General features: G+C 42.4%; 1 protein-coding gene across 4 annotated transcripts in view; it reads right to left on the bottom strand.

Moving 5' to 3' along the window:
* Nucleotides 1-23,941, bottom strand: part of ppp1r13bb (protein phosphatase 1, regulatory subunit 13Bb) — a 45,524-nt gene that overhangs the window by 6,912 nt on the left and 14,671 nt on the right. For 2 of the 4 annotated variants that reach the window (XM_080744532.1, XM_080744533.1), the window contains exons 5-13: nt 23,513-23,583; nt 14,560-14,661; nt 7,633-7,807; nt 6,986-7,185; nt 6,613-6,777; nt 5,522-5,714; nt 1,725-1,858; nt 955-1,408; nt 28-809 (exon numbers count right to left, since the gene is read on the bottom strand). In XM_080744532.1, the coding sequence (XP_080600658.1) occupies nt 28-809; nt 955-1,408; nt 1,725-1,858; nt 5,522-5,714; nt 6,613-6,777; nt 6,986-7,185; nt 7,633-7,807; nt 14,560-14,661; nt 23,513-23,583 (2,276 nt within the window). The remainder of the gene's footprint in view (nt 1-27; nt 810-954; nt 1,409-1,724; nt 1,859-5,521; nt 5,715-6,612; nt 6,778-6,985; nt 7,186-7,632; nt 7,808-14,559; nt 14,662-23,512; nt 23,584-23,941) is intronic. The other 2 variants (XM_080744534.1, XM_080744535.1) reach the window with 2 other exon arrangements.

Raw genomic sequence — 23,941 nt, 5'->3', positions numbered from 1 at the left:
CTGACCCCTGCGAGGTGTTTCTCTCACCAGGGGCTGTGAAGGTGCCATGCCGCTCTCCTCTGGCGTGCTGACCTCTGGCACAGGGCTGGGGAGAGAGGCCTCACAGCTCCCCAAGTTGTTGTTGTTGTCGTCTTCCTCCGAATCCTCCGGCACATCGGGGTTCCCGACGCCCTCTGGCGGCGAGGGTTCCGGCTGGTTGTCGTTAGTGTCAGTAGGCAGAGGCTCGGAGGCCGCCTCCTCGTCCCCTGGGGGGGGCAGAAGCACCGTTTCAGAGGGGAGGTTGCCGTTGTCCGTGTCAGCCACAGAGTCTCCCCCCATGTAACCAGGAGGGTTGGCCGGCTGGTAAAACGGTGTTCCGTTACCTCCGCCGCCACTTCCTCCGCCTCCGCTGACTCCATTTCCCTCTATGCCCCCTGCCAGCGTGTTGAATCTCTGGTACAGCAGTTTCTGGATGTTGGGTCCGGCGGGCCCCTCTGGCTCCGTGATGGAGCTGCGCTTCTTGAGGGGCCGGGGAGCGTTGGACAGCTTTTTGCGGAGCACCTCCAGGTCTGCGTCACTTTGGTAGCGCAGTGGGGAGTGCACCATTGGCGTCAGCTTGGTGGGACTCAGGGGTCGCGGGATGTTCTCCACGCTGGGAGGGGGCGCCAACGGCTCCAGAGGCTGGAAGCCCTCCAGTTCATCTGCCTCCCCATCCACGGCATCGTCGCCACTGGGGTGGCCCAGGAACATGGGGAATGCCCCCACCGTTTGCATGAAAGGCAAGGGCGAAGGGGGCGTAGAGCTGGAGTGGAGAACAGGTTTCCCATACACTAAAACACAAACAAAACAGAATTAATCATCAGAGAATGGCGTTAAAACTCAAACTGATAATACATACAGTAATTATACATTTATGATGCCTAAATACTAAAGGAAATTCTCCGTCTCATGATCGTTCTCTTAAAGTCACCTTACCTGCTTTGAGTGCAGGTTTGGGCGGCTGGCTCTTTGGCGCCGCCTGTTGGAGGTACATGTGGTAGATGGAGCTGGAGTTCATGGTAGGTGGGCCCTTGCGGGGCGATTGAGGCCGCGAGCCTCTGTCTGGGATGAAGGGCCTCACTGCCACAGCCAGAGGGGGATCCAGTCGCTCGCTCAACCCAGGGGGGAACATGGGTGAGTTGGGCTGGAAGGTAGGGCTTGGGGGCACGGAGATGCGCTGCTGAATCTGCTGGGAAGAGGAGCCCGTAGTGGTGGCCACACGGGGCCAAGCAGAGGCTGGTGGGTTGGGGAGGGGGCGTGGAGGAGGCGGTGGATCCTTGCGGCGTTCCAGAGAGCTGCCCATAGTTGTTGATGTGAGGTGAGAGCCATAGGGAGGAGGCTGTGGCTTGGATATGGCAGGAGAGGAGATCGCCATCTTATTGTCCTGCACCTTAGTTTAAGCAAGAGGATACACAAACATAGAAAACCATAATTAAATACCTACAGAATGGTGACACAAAAGTTGGTTAAGTTAAGAATGGATAATACAAAAGCATCTGGAAGAGTCGTTGGCCCATAGGCCATCAAGCCATAACAGCCTCATCTTAAGCAAATTCAAGTAGACCTTGCCAAGGGAAAGGAGTTGCAGGAAACAAAATCACTTCTGGGTATTTCCTTTAAAATGACATGGCTAACAAAGACAAAAAGTGAATAAGCAGTTCTACCGCATCTACGTTTTAAAAGGCATCGTTAGAAAGGAGACAAACCTTGTCTGCAGTTGAAGCAACAGGAGATCCTGTAGGAGGACTCTTGCCTTGAGACTCACTCCCTGGCTCCCTCCTTTCAGGGGGTTTGAGGGATGTGTTGTTCTTGCCAACAGTGGACCAGCCTGTATCGTTAGCTAGGAAGGAAAGAGAACGAGGGACACGATGAGCATACTGTGCAAGGGAACACATTAATTTGCAAATGATGGAGGTGGTATGAAAGACGGAGGTCTGCTTTAAGTTACAAGACAACAGATAAAGCATGGCCACCAGACAGGTGGGAATGGTACTTTTCCTTTCAAGTTATTTTCGATGCCATGTTAATGGAACCAAGGAGTGGAAAAATAGGATCCCATTTCAAGGAAACCAGCATGTGCATAACATTATTCATGAATCTATACAATTTTGGGTTCATGTGGTAAAAAAAAGATATATCATAATAAAACAAATAAATACAACAAGAAAGATAAAGATAGGGGAAAAAAGGAGAAAAACAAATTGAAAGGAATCAAATTTGATACGATGACATATTGTTGGGACATAAACATTGTTGAAAGACAGATGAGAGTGAAGTGAATGCCACTTATACAGAGCATGACACGTCAGATATCCTTTCCATTTGGAATACCTGACAGTGGTGATGTGGCTGTTAAAGGACCATACATTCCATTGTCCAAGATGAATGATATTCCATGTTTTTATTTCCTAAATTAGAGTTAACATTTTACTCATAGTTCTGAACTTACCTGAATAACTGAGTCAATGTTGGATAAACATCATTGTACATTTAAGAAGTCATGGACACTTGAATTTAGTTTGTAGTCAATGTTTTCTCCAAGGACTATTTTCATTTAGACTTCAAATCAATATGCATGGTAAAATGCATTGTAATTTCAACAGAAACGTTAAGGCACAATTAAGTTCATTGCATTGGATTATATATCTTAAGCATATATAAAGTTTCTGCAAGATTGTTTTAATACAGTAGTTAAATGTATTGACTCCAACGGCTTCCTCGGAAATGAAATAAATTATAGAATGCTACAGTCGTCAGTATTGTCAAGTATACTATGAGTAGCCAATGGGCGTAACATGTCAGAAAGCCAGTATGGTCCTTTAAGTGATTATGACTAAACGGCCTGATCGCTGTGAAGATTTGATATGAGGTGAAGTTAGGTAAGCTGAGGATATTATGGAGTTAGACCAAAGCTCATATTTATTGGATGGCTTGACAATGTTTTGGCACTAAACACACTGAAACCTTTTAAAGGGGCCACACCATGCTTTTTTCAAATATATATTTTATATAAATATTGGTCTGTAATACGGTTTTAAACAACCACTCAGATATTGAAATTTCATGTTCTGTCTGTCTCTAATTCCAAGCCATTTCAGGTGCAATACCAAAATGCCCTTTGTTGGCAACGGGGAGCTGTCTTTGGGCTAAAATTGGAACGATACAGAGAATATACCATGGCACCATGCTAATCTTTTCTGTATCGTTCCAATTTTAGCATGGCACCATGCTAATCTTCTCTGTATCGTTCCAATTTTAGCACCACTTTACCTGACGGTTTCTGTGGTCTGCAGTCAGACTCTATTGCTTTACCCCGCCCACCTCATAGTCTCAATAGAATATTAGCCTGGGATCGCTTCCAATTTCGGGCTTTTGATCCGGTCGGGAGCGGATGACGTCCCACGTCATTTTGTATTCAAAACGGACTACAATTTGGCCGGAACTACCGACCGGAATCAGTTTTAACCTGGTTTTGCGCATGCGCTAACTGGGATAAAACTGATTCCGGTCGGTAGTTCCGGCCAAAGTGTAGTCCGTTTTGAATACAAAATGACGTAAGATATCATCCGGTCTAGACCGGATCAACCAACCTGTTTAGTAAACGAATACCAGGCTTTCTCTCCGGAAAGCCTGGTTAATAGAAGGTTAATAGAATATAGCCTCCCAAAAAGTACCACCCCCTTCTCGAGGGGGCCCAATAGGAAATGAGCCCAAAGGTGACCTACGCTGAGGGCAGATTTCAAAAGAGTACCGTTCAGACACACCCATTCAGAAAATTCACTGAAATGAAAGGCAAGGCTTAGAGTTAATGAATTGGGTTTTTTTGGGGGCTGGAAGAGATACTGGGAAGACCAAAAAACAAGAAAAAAATTAATAATGTGAAATTCATGGTGTAGTCCCTTTAAGAAGTACACACTCAGTCTCTCACACTCACACACACACGATCAGCACTACTTTGTAAGGAAATATTACTTGCATAAGGGAATTTACAAAATTTCTGCAGGACACTTGACAAGCCTACCCAGTTTGACGTCATTAGCTGTCCCACAGAGCAAATCATCCAAACATCAACATGCGCTTTTTCGCTTGGAAAAAACTGGATGCACAATGCAGTGCTCAGCAGGGCAGTGGGCAGCTGGATGACATCAAATAGGGCTGCATCCATCTGTTAACTTTTCTTCTTAACAGATGGTCATGTCCTTTATCAATTCCCCTTCTGAAAATACTTTGGTCAAACTGTGACTGGTGAAGCACACACAGCCTCATTTCTTTATTTTCTGGATGTTCCAAATTCCTGTCAGTGCCCGTTCTTGTGCAACTCAAATTCAATCAAGGCATTATTCAACTATTGCATTTTGAGATCAATATAGCCGATCCAAGTCTTATTGGATATGACAGTCGGGATAAAAAGCATCAGCCGCACGCTGAAGATCCAGCGCGCTAGAGAGACAAGCTTCAGAAACGTGCCATCCCTTTTGCGTTCACGGCCAGTGGTTCTCAAACCTTTTAATTTCAAGGACCCCCAATTTGGTATGCATCAGGCCACAGATCCCCATTTGATCCCCAATTTTCAATCTCTGGGATCCCAAATATGCACTGCAAGATCCTAATCCTCCGAGAGAGTACATTTGGTTCGATTTGTACCCTCTCGGAGCGACAGACCTTTAACAAATTCACGGCCAATTTCCGGTTGTAAACCCTAGACTGTGGTCTCCTGCACCCGCAAGTGATGCAAAGACTTCAATTCCCATGATGCACCCTCTTTGAGAACCACTGGGTTTAACGCAGACCTGTGCACTCACGGGACGTGGCGTCAGAGCCTGGGAGCTGCTGGGAGTCAGGAGGGGGCGGAGCCACCGGATCCACAACAATGTCTAAATCAGTCACCTTCCAAGGGCCGGGAGGCTTTCGCACACCGTCTACCCCCCCACCACCACCCCGAGTTCACCAAAGACGCCACAAAGAGAGACAACATCAGAGACGGGACAGGAGAGGGGGGGAGAAAGAAAAGAGGGAAAGGAATAACAATATACACCACAAAGGAAGAGAGAGTTGGGTTAGAGCAGGAGGAAAATGAAATTAAGTGTTCCAGTCGAGGCAGAGAATAAAATGGGAGCCGATAAAGTCGAGATAGGAAGGAAACAGATTAACAGTTGACGCCAGAGGGGGATTTCACTCACGAGGCATTCATGCAAGATGTGATTATGGGCGAAGATTGCTGAAAAAACTATGTATTACAGTAGTACGACTCATATGATACCCGCTACGTCTGGGATCACAATCTAGCCTTGGATCAAGTTGCACCAGAAGCATCTTAGCACCACTCCCCCATCTCTGTTATCATCTCTCAAAATGAATATGGTTTAGGCTGCTAAACATTATTAGATTCAAGTTAGCATAACAGCACTCCATTTATCAGTTGGTTGAATTTCCCTTGATAATCTCAGACAAAATCGCAGTACATTGACGTTGGTGGACGTACATAAAGCAGAGCTTGACCGACCTGATTTGGATCGGCCATGGTTGGCCTGGGTGTTGACACCCAGAGTCTGAGGCTTGAGGGGGTCAGGCGGCACAGTATAGCCACTGTCCTGTCGGCCCGGTACAGGGACCTGGATGTAGGGTCCAACAGCAGCTACACGACCCAGAGTTCCAGCAGCTGGCTGGGGAGACGGGGGCCCATTCGCTCTGTTCAGCTAAAGGAGGAGAAAGTAAAATGTTTAAAATGCATAGTGGTGAATGATTATGCATGTGTACTCATTTATAGACAAAAATATAAATCGAAGTGAAGCGGTGAATTCTCATTCTATGTGTTCTAGAGCTATGAAATCTGTGTTCTAGATCTATACATTCTATCTTCTAGATCTATACTTTCCATGTGCTTTAGTTCTATATTTTCATGAATTCTGAATTCTGAATGATTTTGTCTGGAGGGCCAAATTGTCGTGTGAAGCTTGACCAATCCTCAATTCTGCATGCACGGGACACGGGACAGACAAAATTGACCAATCCGTGCTCAGTATTTAGTCAGACATGTACGGGACAGACAAAGCCACACCTTGGAAGCGGCTTTCACCGCTTCAATAAGGTTGTTTTATTTTATAGTTCTACTACTAAGAATTATACAGAACTTCCAAAGTATTGTGTAATATCACTTTTGTAGAACACTACTTAAATTAAATAAAACAATCTAGAGGTGGAATGAAATTTGTTCCTATGTGAAACTTCAAATTACATTTTCACTTCAAATCAACTTACGTATTCCAAGCCATCATCCCAGGATGAAAGCAATGAACTTTGACCATAGACTGAGGTGATCTGACTTTGATGGATTCTCGTCATGTCATTTCACTACATATTTAACTACTACACAAACTGGACTGACGTATGATAAGCAAGGAAGCAATCTACACTGGAAGTGGAAGGAAATGACAGTGGGCAGGTGTGGCGAGTGAAATATGGATGAGCAGGTGTGTTGAGTGAAATGGGTAAGCAGGTGTTTTAAGTGAAATGGGTATTAGGTGAAAAGGGTATGGAGCAGGTGTGTTAGGTGAAATGCTTATGAGCACGTGTGTTGAGCGCTCCTAGCCTTACAGGAAGGTTCTCTTTTTGACGTGCCTCAGCTTTTTTCTTATAGAGGCGATCCCGCAGCTCGCTGATGCGCTTGTCCATGAGCGTCACCTCCATGTTGCGCTTGTTGAGGAGATCCTTCTGCTGCTGCAGCTTGCTGTTCTGCTCCTGGTTCAGCTTGTTGCGGATCTGAGGGCGACAAACAACATGCACACGAGGGGTGACGTAATCCAATAATCGATGTATCTATTTATAGAAGATTTATCAAATCACATTTTTATGTTTCTGAAGTTAAAGATGAAATTTGTATTTTGTGAAGCACAACTTAACATAGGTTATTCTAAACAAAAGATAAACAAAATATGTGTCATGTTCCCTTCAATGTGTCCCACGGTACCTGCAGCTCCTGGTAGAGTTTGCGTAGCTCCAGGGCAGCCGTGCCGGTGACCTGGCCGCCCAGGGCGGTCTGCAGGCCATTGAGCTTCCCCCGCCGCAGGTCCTCCAGCTGCAGGCTGAGCTGCTCCACGCGCAGCACGGCTGTCTGCAACTCAGACTGCTTCTCGTGAAACAGGCCGCTCACCTGCTCGATCTCTGCCGCTAGATGAAGGCAGGGGGGGGAAAAAACAAAGGCAGGGGGGGAAAAAAACAATCAGCTCAGTTCATTCCCAATCCAAGATCAGTTGCTTTACATAATCAGTCGCCCAATCCTATATATTCTCAAAAGCCAACATACGATAACCTTTTTGAGCAGTGATCCTGGAATGAGCTAAGCTCCAACATCTGTCTCTGTCCATTTGTCCAAAGTTTGTTGTACGCCCAGGGTCACATTGGCCAAACTTTGCGGACGCTTATTGAAATTAACTCATAAATAGATACACATTCCAATAAAATGTAGTGTAATGCCCCAGTGCTTTTAGGACGGGAACCCCTTTTGGTGTTTTTACCTTTCAAGACGTTTTAGAAAACTTAGGTTAGGATTTAGAAGGCATTTTTAGAATCGGCCTCAGTCCTAAATGGGTTAACTCAACGTATCCGAATACATACACAGGTTGCCATTGATGACTTTGCTGTAGTCCACCTGGCCCCTCATTGCTCGAATCTTCTTCAGCTTGGCTTCCTGGCTCTCGACACGGTCCTTCAGTCTCTGAAGCTTCTCAGTCTCTGAAACGGACTGCTGCTGCCGACGCTCCTGCTGCTTCAGGTAGCGCAGACGTTGCTCCTACAGGCAGAGAGTTTGAGGCAAAGGAGAAGGGAAGAAAAGAGGGAAGGAGGAATGAGTGGAAGAGAGAGAGAGAGGGACAGAGAGACACAAATGGACAGAGAGAGATTGAGCTGAGACTGAAGATTGAGGTTCATTGCTCCACCGGCTGTCAGTCTGTCTGTCCGTCACACGTCACACTTTTGCCCTACTCATATTTCTGCTACCGTTCCCCTATACATGCCAAACCTTGCACACACACTCCTTGGCTGCCAAACCAACACCTCCACCCCTCATTTCTCACATGGCCCTTTTCATGGCTCTTCTAGCGTCACCATGAGGCCGATTCTTGCAAAACACATTTTTGGACACTGCTCCTACAGATTTTGCCCTAAAATCATGCAAAGCGGTACACAGTATTTCTAACGTCATGTCATCAACATGGATCTGTCCCATTTCCCATATTCCCTCCTCATTGGCTACCATTGCCTTCTAAGGTTTATGTTATGGCGGTCGCTTATCTCCCGATTTAAGGAGTCTTACTGGTTTTATTAAAAACAAACACTAGGGTTTCCAGGTCCCACGGTGGAGACTAGGGGGTTGAATCCTCTGCAGTGCATCCGGTTTGGCCAGGCCCACAACGACAACCTCTATTGACCATTTTTTTAGTGTGCAAGGCGGGTTGGAGAGCGCAAACTCTTTCATAACACTAGCATCTCCTACAGGTTTTCCACCCCGTTATAAATAGATACTATACTTTACTGACAGGCAATTCAAAACACAGTGTCAGAAATCAAAACAAGTGCCAATGCGGATTAGACACAAAAAAGCTGAGGCTTGTTTCCATTGTTGTCTACTATTAGACATACTACCCAACAGACTATACAAAACCACCATATAAAAACAGAAACATACAATGAGACAAAATGTTTAGCATGGAAAGGAACTTGGTGGAATATAAGTTTTGTACTCTTCAGGTGAAAAGAAAGCAATTTGTATCAGAGGAGAAATGTGCTAAACTCTTCCACCCGACCAGATGTAGAGGTCAGGTTAGCAGTGACGGGGACTAAATGTGTGTGGGGAAAATTGGGAATTCAATTTGTATGCCGTCATACCAACATAATGACTAGATTGGAGAAAAAGGGAAAAACTAAACCAACACTGTTGAGATGTAATGAAACATGTTAACATTAGTTAGCAGCAAGCATAACATTAGTTCCGTCGATTGACTGCGGCTGTACATTGCGTCACAAGTAATCTCTCAAGACCGATTCTGCAAACCCTTTACGAATGGGTTCCCACTAGATTGTGTCACAAGAGACAACTGTAGAAACAAGATAGTATACCCGAGACCTGCTTTGACGAAGAAGACATGACACGACACATGAGCGCACCAATATATTTAACTTAATACACATGTAGTGCTCTCCAATAAGTAGGTTGGCTCCTCAGTGGTCATTATGGTAAGCTAACCTGTCTGGTCGTTCACTCCATGCTTCATGACTTACTGCCTGTACGCCTAGTAACCACTTTCACACTGCCGTCCCTATTTTGGGCATGTTGTTATTGTAAAAATGTTCAACAAGGGTATCCATGATTGAAATATAAAATGTGGCATAAGTGGTTAAAGGGATATTCCACTTTCAAAAAAAACTTTGGTCATTTCATTGTCTACTCAGGCTGTTAGGAACACCCCGGACAGTTTTTAATTTGCTCGAATCAATATTTAGATATTTTTTTTATTATACTTTAGATTTTATTAGACCTTCCTATACAAACCCATTCTGACTTCAAACTCCATTTTAACCATGATAGATTAATCAAAAACACCCATCTTTTTTTCTGGTGACTCATACTACCCTCCTAATACGTGAGCTGGGTGTGTTTTTTCGATACTCTTTTTAATTTATTTTTAATATGTTTTTATTGTATTACATTTTTTCCATTTTCCCAAAAAAGTATTAAAAATAAATGAAAAAAGTTATCGAGAAAAAAAAAAAAAAACGTATTAGGAGAGTAGTATGAGTCACCAGAAAGAAAAACCATCTATTATGGTTAAAATGGAGTTTGAAGTTTGAACAATGGGTTTGTATAGGAAGGTCTAATAAAATCTAAAGTCTAATACCAGTAAGACTCCCTAATCGGGAGATAAGCGACCATTGGTCGCTTATCTCCACAAATATCACAACCTCCACCTCTCACGTCATACGGGCAGCCATAGTTACACCTGGAATGTTGAATCTCCATATATGGAGATAACCTACGCATCACACAAAGTCTGACCTCACCAGCCCATACTTGGGCATGGACGACTTATATCTCCATATACGGAGATGGCCATATATGGAGATACGATGACATCACGCCACATCATCAGCTGTGGATTCTGTGATGTCATCGTATCTCCATATATGGCCATCTACAATACACAAACAAGCCCTATATAAAGGGGCAATTCTCACCAGGGAAGAGAGCATTCCTTGACTCAGACCTTATCGCCAGGATCAACTAAGCTTATAGCTTATCATCACATCCAACCATCTTAAGATACTCAGCTAGTGGGGAATGCTCTCTTCCCTGGTGAGAATTGCCCCTTTATATAGGGCTTGTTTGTGTATTGTATGACATCACGCCACATCATCAGCTGTGGACTCTGTGATGTCATCGTATCTCCATATATGGCCATCTCCGTATATGGAGATATAAGTCGTCCATGCCCAAGTATGGGCTGGTGAGGTCAGACTTTGTGTGATGCGTAGGTTCTCTCCATATATGGAGATTCAACATTCCAGGTGTAACTATGGCTGCCCGTATGACGTGAGAGGTGGAGGTTGTGGATTGGCAGGCAAGGAGTGTGTGTGCAAAGTTTGGCATGTCTTGGGGCAACGGTGGCGGAGATATGAGTTGGGGAAAAGTGTGACATGACGGACAGACTGACTGACTGACAGCCAGCCGGTGGAGGTTTTGGTAGTAAATGCGACCTGACGGTCGCAAAAATGAATATCAAATATCTAAATATTGAATCAAGCAAATTAAAATCTGTCCAGGGTGCTCACAAAGCCTGGTTAGATGATAAAATAACAACGTTTTTTTTAAAGTGAAATATCCCTTTAAAGATAAGAAGCTTAAAGCCCGTATCAGAGTCGGGTCCGCGGTGGAAGGCTATCCACCGCGGTGTAGTGCCGTGTAGTCTTTTTGAGCGTTAACGTTGTAGTTTTATGACTCAAAAAGACTACACGGCACTACACCGCGGTGGATAGCCTTCCACCGCGGACCCGACTCTGATACGGGCTTTAGAGACAAAAGGTCAGGGAGCAGAAAGGGTTGTGAATGTCTGGACAAAAGTCATCACTCGTTTCGACAGTGAATGACACGTGACAGATATCAGCTTTTTTACTATCTACTTTTGCCCGTTTACACGAATACTGCACTGTGGGTTTGAAATGACAGTTACAGAGACCAGTAATGCTGTGATCAGTAAATCGAATCTGCGATGTGTCTGATTGCCAAGGACATGATGAAATGCAACAGAATTATGACCCACACTCATGAGGACAGATGCACTCTTTTTCCCCCACTAGCACAGAGGACTGAATGTCATTATCGTCAATTTCATTCAAGCTGGTCTTTTAGGATAATGAGGATGTCATTTTTGGCAAATGTGATAAATGCATGTCACCACCACATGAGGGCACACCGACAGTAAATTGTAGGCAAGGTGGACTGCTTAATTTTTTGCCATCATCGAGATATTATAAACACATTCTCCTCTTCAGCTGATCAATGCTTATCATGTAAAAGTCAAGGCCGACTATAAGAGCAGTGGTAGACCAGTGGTTTTCAAAAGTTTTGTGGCACACCAATGGGCAAGTCAAAGGTACACCTTTATTTATGATCCAACACGTTTTGAGCTTGTAGATCCGTTATGGAAAATGTTTTTATTTTTTATTATTACTTTATAAAATAAAACATAGAATTTCACCTAGAATGGCATGCCCAAAATATGACAGGTTGAAAGTGGTTAGAATATATTTTGAGGGGGGTATAGAATGTGCCTCTGTATTGGGAAATCGGTGCTGATATAGTAAATTAACCCATTTAGGCCTAGAATTATTGAATGCTTTAACCAGTGAAAAATAGCAGATATACAAGCTCACAGCGCGGCTGCGAGCTTGTAGATCTGCTATTTTTGAAAAAGTCGTGAAAATGTGTGCAAATCTTTGAATATATGTATTTTCAAAGCAAACGTTTGTAACTCAAATTTTGCTTCTGGGGGGGTCCCTGGAACAAAATATTTTGAGATGGGTGTCCGTGGCCAAATAAATATCATTTTGGGGGTCCTTCACATGAAAAGGTTTGATAACCACTGACATAGTAGTCTCTCAAGAACAGACTAACTGAGCTCCAGTTAAGTGAAAAGGACCTTTTCTTTGACGATGGCTGGCCAGATTGCTGACATAGAAACATAGGTTTTTCAAAAAAAAAAACCTTAGAAGGATTCAAAAGACACTTATAGAATAGGGTCAAAATTTGAATTTTCACGACTTTTCAAAAATAGCAGATCTACAAGCTCGCAGCGCGGCACTCGGTGCCGCGCTGTGAGCTTGTTTATCTGATATTTTTCAATAGTTAAAGCATAAAATAATGATACACAATAATGTGTACCCGTTCTAAATGGGTTAAGGAATAATAGATTTGTGTACAGTTGCATATATTGCAATAATAACAACTTGTTAGACCCAAGTCACACTGGGACTTGTCGAACGACACAGCGTTTGGGAACCACTGATGAGATGAGTAACATCTGCAAGGCATACTGTGGAACTGGCCTAGAAATAGTCTATGAAGACATCCACCAGGAACTGCTGTTTCTATTTTAACCACGCACAAGAGACTGTGATTTTATATGCTGCTATTTTTATCTGCTGTAAATCCCTCTCTGGTCTGACTCTGCATAAGAAGCATTTCCGCCTTATTTTATTGCCATATCACCATGCAGCTTATGTTTGACAATGCTTGTATTATACTAGGAATATGGGACATACTGTATCTGACGTTTTGATAGTTTTTTCTTTCTCTATTCTTATCAGTAAACCTGTGAAGTGACAATAAAGTTGAATCTTAACCAGGGTCATCGCCTTGTTGGCTTTTGTCAAAATTACATTTTTGCCACAGACATACAAAGTGAGTACACAAACACTAGCCCTAAATGACCATCACAGGTGTGTAACTCTGAGAGTGTACAAAATGGACACGTAATGGGTCCATTTGGTTCCATTTGTACACTCTCAGAGTTAAGGGGGACGTTTTAGAACCACTGTCATAGTGGACTCTGTGGACTGCCATACACAGTGTTATAAACCAGTGTCACATATTCTGAGAAAAAAAAGGAAAAAACAATGAAGATAACTGGGTCTTATGATACATTGACATTGTTTTTAATATACTTTGACACTTGCTTTGGCAAAGTAAACATATGTTTTCTCATGCCAATACAACTTGAATCGAATTGATACAAATAAGAACATTATAATGGTGTGTAAAAACTACATTTAGAATTTACTGACACATTGTCCGTGTACGGACAAATCACCCCTGATCTGACCTGGTCTAAATCTAAAAAGTCTATTGAAAAGTGTGCTGGTTGAAATCTGTCTGTGAGGCTGAGAGCTTCAGGTTTACGTCACCACTCACTACTAATTTCAACACAGTAAAATCCTCAGTGTTCATTTATCCATTTGTAACTGTGATGGTGCACAGATTTGTACACAGTGTCTCCAACTGAGCTTTGCTCCAGTTCAGCTCCGAAAATAGACGGTGACAGGACCAGCTTTCCAAATGACTGCAGGGCTCCAAGTGGGCCCACTTTCCAAACAACACAACAAAAGGCAATAAACAGACTAGGGGCTGTGTAATAGTAAGGTCTGGGAAGAGATGTGTTTTGACATGGCATCCATCATGTTGATGGGAAACGAGGTTATGTAAATGAGTTGTCATGACGAATGACTATAATTTAGAGGATTGGGATTATACACTATGGAAGAGTTGATATTACAGCATTGTGGTGATTGGCCAGAAGTCAATTTCACTGACCGTTGTAATTTTTTGCAACTATGCATAAACCTAACCTTAACCTCAGTAAGACTATGCCTAAACCTAACCTTAACCTCAGTAAAACTATGCCTAAACCTAACCTCAGTAATACTGCCTAAACCTAACCTTAACCTCAGTAAGACTATGCCTAAACCTAACCTTAACCTCAGTAAAACTATGCCTAAACCTAACCTCAGGAATACAGCCTAAACCTAACCTTAACCTCAGTAAAAACTATGCCTGCCACGGAGCCAAGACACAGGTGAGGCGGGTCTATCCTTGATCTGATGTCATGACATAATCATGCGAAGGAGGAGCCCCATTGGTGACATTAAGAAGCTGTCCCCGATTCCAGCCATTATTTAGTCTTCATAGTAAACTCAATTATTAACACACTGTTGCATTATGCATTGTTTTTGTGAAGATGGATGCACACAGCCTATGAAATTGTTCAAGCATGTAAAGAATGGGACAAAAGTATAGCATTTAATCGAAATGTTTTTTACAATACTCAACAAAGTTAATGTCACAAATTGACTGAACATGACCAAATATGACAGTGGGGCCCTCTTAAGACTAAAAGCAGCCTATTCTGATAAACTGCCCTATAAAAGAAGGCCATTGGCACACTGCGGGCAAATTCAGACTGCCAAACAAAGAGGCGATAATAAGGACGTTACCTTTGCAACAAGCATCTGCTGCTGGGCCTCTATTTGCTGCTGCTGCCTTGTGGCCATTTCCTGCAGCTCTGAAAGAGTGAGCTCCACACGTGGATTCGCCACCTAAACACACACAAGAGAACAAACGGGTAAAGACACAGAGATGCAGCAGAGTGAGTGCGAGGAGAGTGAGCAATTAACCATTAAGCATTATATGGTCACTGTCGGGCAGAAACGTTGTATCTCCATGTTTCAAATTTGAACGTTTTTTTCGTAAAGCAAAGCCCTACTTCATCACACAAGACTGTCGCACAAAACTAGTGGAACATACAACGCCTCGTGGTGCGAGGCGTTGTGTGCTTGTAGATCAGCTATTTTCACTAGTTTAGATCATTTTTTAAATGATAAATACAAAACGAACGGTTTTGGACATATAATGTTTTCATCCGACAACGACAATATACATGTACTTCGTAGTACGATAAAATAGCCAATATACAAGCTCAGTGACATTTGACATTTTGAAATCTTTTGAAAATCCCTGACATGCCCAAATAGGAGACACCAGATTAAAAGTGGTTAAAAGGACAACACTGAGCTGTGAAATATCGCAGGAAGAAAAGACTCAACATAAAATGTCTGCTCTCCCTCTCATTATGATTGGTGGTGAATCAGTAACTTCTACATAATATATTGGGACTGTGATAGACAATATTACTGTAAAGGAAACTGCAGCAGAGAATGTGTTTCTTGTGATAGTTAAACCAATGTAATGTTACTAATAATAACTTTGAACATTTTTAACCCATTTAGGCCTAAGTCTGATTTGAAAAAAGCCTTAAAGACCTAAGTAGATTTGAAAATTACCAACTGTTTTACTGGAAAATGTATTACTCGGCCTCTGTAGCAGCTAGAAACAAAATTCCAAAACTAATTGATAGCTTACACCTTTGGCTTTTCATAGAAAATTCATTTCCAAAACATGTACCGTAATACACAAAAATGTGTTCCCGGCCTGAGGGGGTAATAAACTTTAACTCATACCCTGCCAAACCCGAGGAACCCGAGAATTTCGCGATGTCCCTCCCTGCCACGCCCGAGGAACCCGAGAATTTCCGCCATTTTCAAAAATGTTTTTTTTTCAAAAAATGTTTTGGGACCCCAAAAACGTTAGTAGGCATGATAGCGATCGCGAAATTGCTTGTTTAACCCCCATACAACCCCCATATAACTCAGGTAGCAGACCTCCAAGCTCACAACAGTGTAAAACATAATGGCTGCTATCTCATGAATGCCTGAACGGATTTCCATTCGGATTTTTTTGTTTGAAAGCTGTGAGCAATGTGGACACACGTGGTGCATTATCTAGGCATTGGTGTGCATGATCCGTGCACTATGAATTACATGGAAGTCTATGGAGACGAATGGCAGTTAAAGAGTACGAAGGTATTGTTAAATGGCAGCATATGAGTTAATGTGTACCCGTCCATAATGAGTGTATTATAGTATTCCAACTTTCAGTTGACTTCTGCATGTGGGAAATGGGATTATTCCACACTCAAGATTGTAATACACTTCAGCGCATAATTAAGACAATAACCGTGAGACAGTGATCATAGAAATTAAGCATGTCATTAGACCACCTCGATAATGACCTTAATTTAACAAAGTCCACTACATTCTAAATGACTCACCTCCTAACACTACTAAGGTCAACTGAGTCAGGGACTGCAGTGCAATCTTAAAATGACCTGGTCCAGACAATCCTCTGTTCCTGCAGCCATTAAACCATTTTCAACCTTATCTTCATATATTTGTCTCTTACCAAACGCTCATTATAAGAGGACACAATTTCCGTCTACTCACTCTGCGTCTCATTCCGGTGGGCTAAGTAAGGACAAGTTCAGATACCGGTCTTATGGGAAAAGTGTCTAACATAACTTCAGTCATCAAATTTCCGATAAGTGCTGCAGCTGTTAAAGGCTTTTGTACTTCAGAGCTAGATAGAATTATTTCTCATTCTGAATCAAAAATAGCACAATGACAGACAGATGGAGACGCTGCAATAAAGACAGAGTGTGCCATAAAAAAGAACATAAAAATATGTCATGACCCTAAATACAAGGGTAGACCTATACATTTATAGATTCATAATTCTATGTTCCTGTCCTGACGGAGAGAGAGGCAATTGCAACTAGGATTGGGACCGTATAGAATTTGTATTACTGTGGTTTCAAAGTAAAGCACATATCGCTATTAACCCACGTCTTTTCTTAGGATAGACCACTGGAATAATAAATGTCATGATCATACCGTGTTTCAATTCTAGAGCCTGATTCATACTTCGTGATGCAACGGTGTTATTTGCATCGTGATGTGTATCGTGTGACAGAGTACAAATTGTCATCATTAAAATAAGTCCCAGATTGTAGCTTTAATATTCCAAAGCAGGGCATGGCCTCTGTAGTTACTAGTGACAGCTATGATATACACACTTCCAAAGGATACCATCATGTCCGCCTCCAGCTAATAGGACTGACATAAAGTGGTAGATGATAGAAGCCAAGGCATTACAGTACACTGTATGCCACCATTCATCTGTGTCAAGACATCTCACGTCAATCTACTATACAGTATTAATAGCCACATAAATATGACTGTTCTAAAGCCCATTGGCTATAGCACAAATGCCAGGCAAGCAGTTAGGGGAGAATAAAGGATATCGTTTTTTTTAAATATATATATAATTTAAGGTATTATGGGCCATAAAAAAATAAAATAAATCTATCACTAAAGCTTTTACAGAATGTGGGTCAATACAACAAGCATACACAAGGCAGTTTGAGGAACTGAATTGGATTTTAAAAAGCATATTTCAACATACCACAATACGGAGTGCAGTTTTAACAAGCAATGGTTGTAAACAAAGCATACCAATAAAAATGTTTAACACAAGCTTTCCAAGAATAAACACAATACTATTTTTTATAGAAGCCTGTCGTTAAAAAAATATATATATATATTTCTTTTGTAAAAGTGATTTAAAACGTTTTTACAGATTCAAGGCGGCAGAGACTTTATAGAGAAAGTACATGAGCAGCCTCTGCTTCCTCCACTGCCAGGTTACCATTATTATCCCATTCAGGCCGGGAACACATTTTGCTGTTTGGGAGGGGCTTACAGTACATGTACAGTATGTAGCAACATATTTGTTTTGTAGGCCAATTTCTGATTTAGCCCTATTCTATAGGTTAGGCCTAAATGGATATATCATTATTATGACAATAATGTATACATACATTTTTTTTTTCTGTTTCTGTTGTAAAGCAACGTTGAGTACCTACAGTATACAAGAGCTATATAAATTGTATGCAATATTATTAATATTATGAATGGTGACTTGAATTAATGGGAGCGTGTCGCTGTTACTACATGTCATCTTTTTGACACCGACTCTAACCCTCACCTCTGTGGAGTGAGTCGCTAACCCTCCGGTCGAAATGATGGTCGTTCGAAAGAGCGCGATTTCCCCAAATTAATTACTGAGCAGAGGAGTCAAGGCTGTAGGCATCTCTGCTTGGACACATGACACAGGCTTCATACCAGGCATCAAGCGTAAAGGAGACTGCTGGGTTGCAAAGGCAAAGGATCAACAAAGATACGGTAATTGGATTTTCCACAGTACGCGACAACAGAAGCAGGGAGCCAGCCATGGCACAGCAAAAAAAGACTAAGAAACGAAACAACAACAACAAATACCATATTTATGCAGGATTCAGGTTACAATTAAGGCAGGTGCTGGACCAAAGGTTCCCCCGCTGTACAGCAGCTCTCTCAAATGCAATTTATATTGGCACATCCAAATGCAGTTGATGTTTTGAGCTCATTCGCTACAGTAAATGTCAAACTGGAATGAGTCTGATGAAGACATCAGCGTCTGATGAAAAGCATGGGCGTCTGATGAAGAGCATGGGCTCTTGAGGTGTGACTTTTGGTGTGAGTCACTGCAGCAGTGATTTCTTTCTTTCTTTTTGATGTAATGAAGGGACATAGTGCTTAGTCAGAAATCCTTTTAATGTTGTATCCGACATTAAAAGGTGGCTTAAGGGAGAGCCGGCGGACCACTGCCACGTCACTCTGACTCAGACAGAACCATAAACAAACCCCATACGCCCATATTCAGGCATGTCACTATAACTCAGACAAAACCATAAACAAACCTGATAAGCCCATATTTAAGCATATGGAGATTCGGTTGTCCAGAGTCACAGATTTGACCGCTGTGCATATATGGGACCGACCGACTTCAAAATCGGCTCGCGCATCGACAAGGACTTGAGGGAGTGTGGAACATGGCACCGAATTGTCCAAAACCGTCAAGCTGACCGATATGTTTATATAGATATCCAGTTGTCCAGAAATGCAGATTCAACCAATAACTACAGGTTATGAGCATATACTAATGACATCAGGGATCTCCATATATGGGTTTAAAGGGGACACAGGTTGACAGACAGATATAGAGATCTCATTATGGGCACAAAAGGGACAAACACGCAGAGAGGTACAACAGGTACTCTTGACAAAGCCCTGACACTATGACTCAGAGATATCGGTCGGATCGGTGATGCAACGTAGGTGTGAGTGTCTAGTCATTAGAACCTCCTGCACAGAGTATTTTAGGTTTGAAACTAGCCAATAGAATAATCACTGACAACTCTCTTGCAAATCAGTAATATAGCTTGACAGTAAGCATGGTTGCATTGCTGCTCTTTTTTCAGGTTCATTATAATTATAGAACTCCTCAAACCTTGCCCACTCCGTTCAACACCAAAAAAGGAACCCTGATTGAATGACTGCATATGGTGCATAATCAAGGAGCAGTGAAGTAGTCCAGGATGGAGCAGGGAACCCATTGGTTTGTGTGTGAAGGGCTACGCACTCTGCAATAGAAAATGGGATCGGTGTGGATTGGTTATCGAGCTTACCAATGTAAAACGTCCATGTTTTCAAATGATGTCAGTTCCTTACCATCAGGCCTCTCCTACTAGGACTCAAGTGTATGCTCGATAGAAATGTCTCTGAATGAGACACGGGTGGGAGTGGAATGTACTCACCCAAGGGAGAACAGGAAGAATTATTGAAGCTAATATGGAACAAATGTCGGGCGGTGGTCGACTCAAACTGAGCCATACACAGAGACACAGAGAGAGAGGGGGTAGGGGTAAGCCACTAGCAAGCACAGAGCCACGCTCAAGCGCACACTCTGCCATCCCAGCATCACTGAAAACCCCCAGAGGAGAGGGAGAGACACACATGACTGAAGAGAGTGACAGAGAGCGAAACAACCTAATGTAGTAGTGCATGAAAAGGAAAAAAAGCAAGGACAGCTAAGCCTGCGCATCAACGGTCCCCCAAATCAAACAATTATTATTAACTTGTCTCTACTCTCTACTCTCCAAGTTCTGAAGTATGCAGCACTAGCGGATTCCACCCTACCCATCGCCTGACCGCAATGCGTATGTGTTGAGAATAAGTACATTATGGTATGCATATGAATGAATGTTGAGTAAAGTGAGTTAATGATAATGTTTGTGTGCGTGTAAACTGTAATGTGTGACGAGTGTGTCTAATGTAACAGTCCCCAAAGGCATTTCTGTGTACAGTATATACACTCGCTGACTCTACAACACATTAACCACCCACTCAGCTCGCCATGTTGTGACTGTGGTTTGGACAGCGGCCTGTGCACAAGCCAGAGCAATGATCCTCTTAGACCTGTTACATCATCAAAAAGGGCTGGATGTTATAATCCTCTAAATCAAGAGATTGGAAATGGCAGGATGACGGCGAACCTCAGCACTTAGGGGGGCTAAGCAGGGCTATCCATGGAGATGATAATAACTAGTTTCTTAAATTAGACAGAAGTTATATATTGGTGATGATGTGGCCAAGTTTAGCCCCAGCTTGCCTCGTAGGTGACACGTTATTGGTTGGTGGAATGATATTGGTTGTGCTTACTTAAGCCTGCTCTTAAGCCTAATTCATACTTTGTTGCTTACATAAAATCTGTTATTTTTGGCATGCAACACTGTTGTGTGACAGTATAAGTGTAAATTAGGCTTTGGCTGAGGGTTAAAAGACATATCACATTAGGATGTGTACTGTAGACATTACAGCATCCATATAATTGATTCCTTCATGATGTTGCTTTTTTATATTCCAAAGTTAACAATGGCTGCTGTTGTTGTTGATGTTTGCGTGCCAGCAAACACACACAGCAACCAACGCAAATCGCACACATCACTTCTCCTAGGCGAAACTGTTTGCACCCCCATTAAGGTTGAATTAGTTCCGATCCCTTGACCACAACATTTTTTCCATTGTGGAATCTGGGACAGATGGTGGGAGAGGGAGGACACCAAGCCAGCGGCTGCTCTTATCAAAGGCCTTCTCATCTCCACTAGTCTACTTATCCTACAGCTACGGAGCTGAAACCATGCAGTGTACAGTACTACAGTGTGTCTGACAGGGATATTTTAGCATCAGGAAATGGGACAGGTACTGCAAATTTGGCCACACAAACCAAGCACATAAGCCCCATATACTTTTTGCTGTACGACAAATACTGAAAATAGTCAATCTACTATCTCACAATGTTGTAAGCTTGCAGTTCTGCCATTTAAAAATTATGATTTAACTGAAAATTTGCCATACTTAGGGACGCTAAGGTTAATGTGGTTAAGGCCAATATCAAAGTCTTATATACCGTAGTTAATGTGTGAGACAAGTTCTTCCTCCTCTTTGAGAAAAACTAATCCATTAAGTCGAAACTTGATAACGATGCCCTAAAGTATTAATTACATACAAAACCAGTCAATGTACATGAAAACCACAGTGCTGGGACAAGCTAATTGATGGTGCCGTTTATTATTCCCCTCATTGCACAATGAAATGCATGGGCATTGCTATCAGCAATAGCCTTCTGCTACACTTTTAATTAGATGTGTTAATGAAGAGAGTAAATGAAAAGAAACCTGCTATTTTTCCTTTTAAAAGGAAAAAAGCAACATTATTTGTATTAAAATCAATCAATTACTTTTTATAATTGCTTAAAATGATTAGTCAGATTGACCCACGATTGTGCCACGACCTCCTGTAATGGATTCAGCTGAGGAAGAGTAGTGTAAATGCTTTTCAGCAGCCATCATGCCCACCCTGTATGATGCGGCACGCGTGCTTTTGAACCTGCTCCAGTTAATTGGCTTAAGCCTGGGTTAGTGAGCTATGCCATTACCAAAAGTGGCATGTTCAAGGAAGGTCTCAAATACTCAGTGTAGACAGAAACATCTTTTCAGGGGATCTAGGAAAAATAGAGTTCCTATTTACCTTTTTGACCATTGTATTGACTCAATACACTGTATCATCAAATCGGACGTGGACATGGATACCATACAGTATATTCTACCACTTTTTCGAGTCACGTGTTCAAATACTGGATTCTGATTGGCTAAATTCCGGAGGTTATCAGAGGACAACTGCCGCAAAGTTGTGTGTCCGAGATCAATGCGCCTCAGTGTACATCCGGGGACTTCAGGAGGTCCTTTCCCCCAACCAACAAATGACGGTGGCAACGGTCCTATGTTTACTAACGTGCATGCTATAGTCGCCGATTTATTTGGATCCAATGCAATCCGCCAACTTTAAAGCCCCTTTTCTCTGAACCTATGCCTTTCTGGAAGCGAACAGCCTCTATTTACGGCCGGAACGGTACTTCTAACTGACGTTAGCTTAGCTGTAAGCTAGACGCATGGATTAGTATGGAGTTGGCGCCATCTGTTGGTGAGTAGAAGATGTTGTTTGTGGAACTATCTGCTGTCTCGCGGAAGTTTTATAGGCAATAATGATTGTAACTTAAGATCCTTGCAAGTTACAACTATGTGTTTTCTTTCATGTATACGGGAAAAAGTGGTAGAAAAGCTATTTACCACTCAGGGTCGGACATTATGCTCTCATAATGTCCTGAGTGATGGTGTTATCGGACTCGGCTGCGCCTCGTCCGATAACACCATCACTGCGGACATTATGAGAGCATAATGTCCTCTCACTCGGGGTAAATTGCTTACTTACCATATATTAGTAAGTTCTCTAACTCAATAACTGGGAAAAATTAGCAATTTAGTGGTCAAAGGTCAAGGTGAAGAAGCTGAATTATTAACATATTCTACTACATAACTTCTGAACTATTTACTGTAGAAGGGTGAAAGCTTGGTTCAAGCCATTTCAGTTCCCCACATGAAGTTCCCCACATTAGATTTACTGTTATGAGATAAGATATTAAATCAACCTCAAAGTTTGCCATTTCACGTCTCAACTACAGTCTACATGTCTCTAGCTTGTCCTCACAATTAAGGGTCTTTTGAAATATGTTTGGCTGTTCCTCAAGGTTTTGCTGCACATTTTTGTGCCACAACTACTTTTCATGCCGTTTTATGTGTAATTGAGTTCTGGCCAATCAATTTAGTCATGATTAAGGTATGCATTTTAATGTGTTTTCCCAAAGTCTTGCACTTGGCTAAAGGCGGTTTTCTCACTTGGCGAGAATTCCCCCAATTTTAAGCCCAATTGCATAACGGCGACTAGAGCCAGTCGAAGCTGGTGGTCAGCATTTATTATCCCCTAGCTTTAATGACATGAAACCTAGTGTCCCTATTCTGGGGTGATTAGCATAGAGCCAACACAGGAGGGGGCCTAGTATAGAATCCTGGGGGGCTCCAATCAACTAAAGTATATAGAAGGATGAATTGATTTACGACCTGAAATCTGCAAGTGCCGTGAAAGCTGCTCGTTAAGTATGAAATACCTTCATCAGCAACAACTTGAATAGTTGCCTGGCCAAGTCTTGCTCAACAAAGAGATCATTGATATCAAGTGGTAAAATAAAGGTTTAAAAATAATGGCAGTTAATGCCTACCCCATTCTCATTGTGCTTCTCTCCAGTGCTTCCACTTCTACGGTTGGTCTGTTCTTGAGACTGCTGGCTCCCTGCAATGAGACACAGTCAGGCAATCAGACATGGGTAGGTCTCTCTCACAGAAACCCAGACACACTTGAGCGTATTCAGACTCAGAGGCAACTAGTATTATCAGAGGAATTGTTCAATTCACCTACACGATGATGTGTGACAGTACTGAGAAGCATTAAGGAAATGGGACAACCACTGCTGACTACTGCAGCTACCCATATATATTTTTTAGAAAGACTTGATGGAATGACTCTTTCACAAATTATTTCAAACGCTGCAGGAAAAGACAGAACATTGTTGGATTTTTCCAATTGATTTTAGATACTTCAGCCCATGTCTCATTTCTTTGATATGCCCCGTCAGGCCTTGCCTGCAGCT

This window comes from Nannobrachium achirus (assembly GCF_963921795.1).
Source record: "Nannobrachium achirus genome assembly, chromosome: 16".
NCBI lineage: Eukaryota > Metazoa > Chordata > Actinopteri > Myctophiformes > Myctophidae > Nannobrachium > Nannobrachium achirus.
The sequence above is the reverse complement of the archived record's forward strand: the minus strand, read 5'-3'. Positions and strand labels throughout refer to the sequence as shown.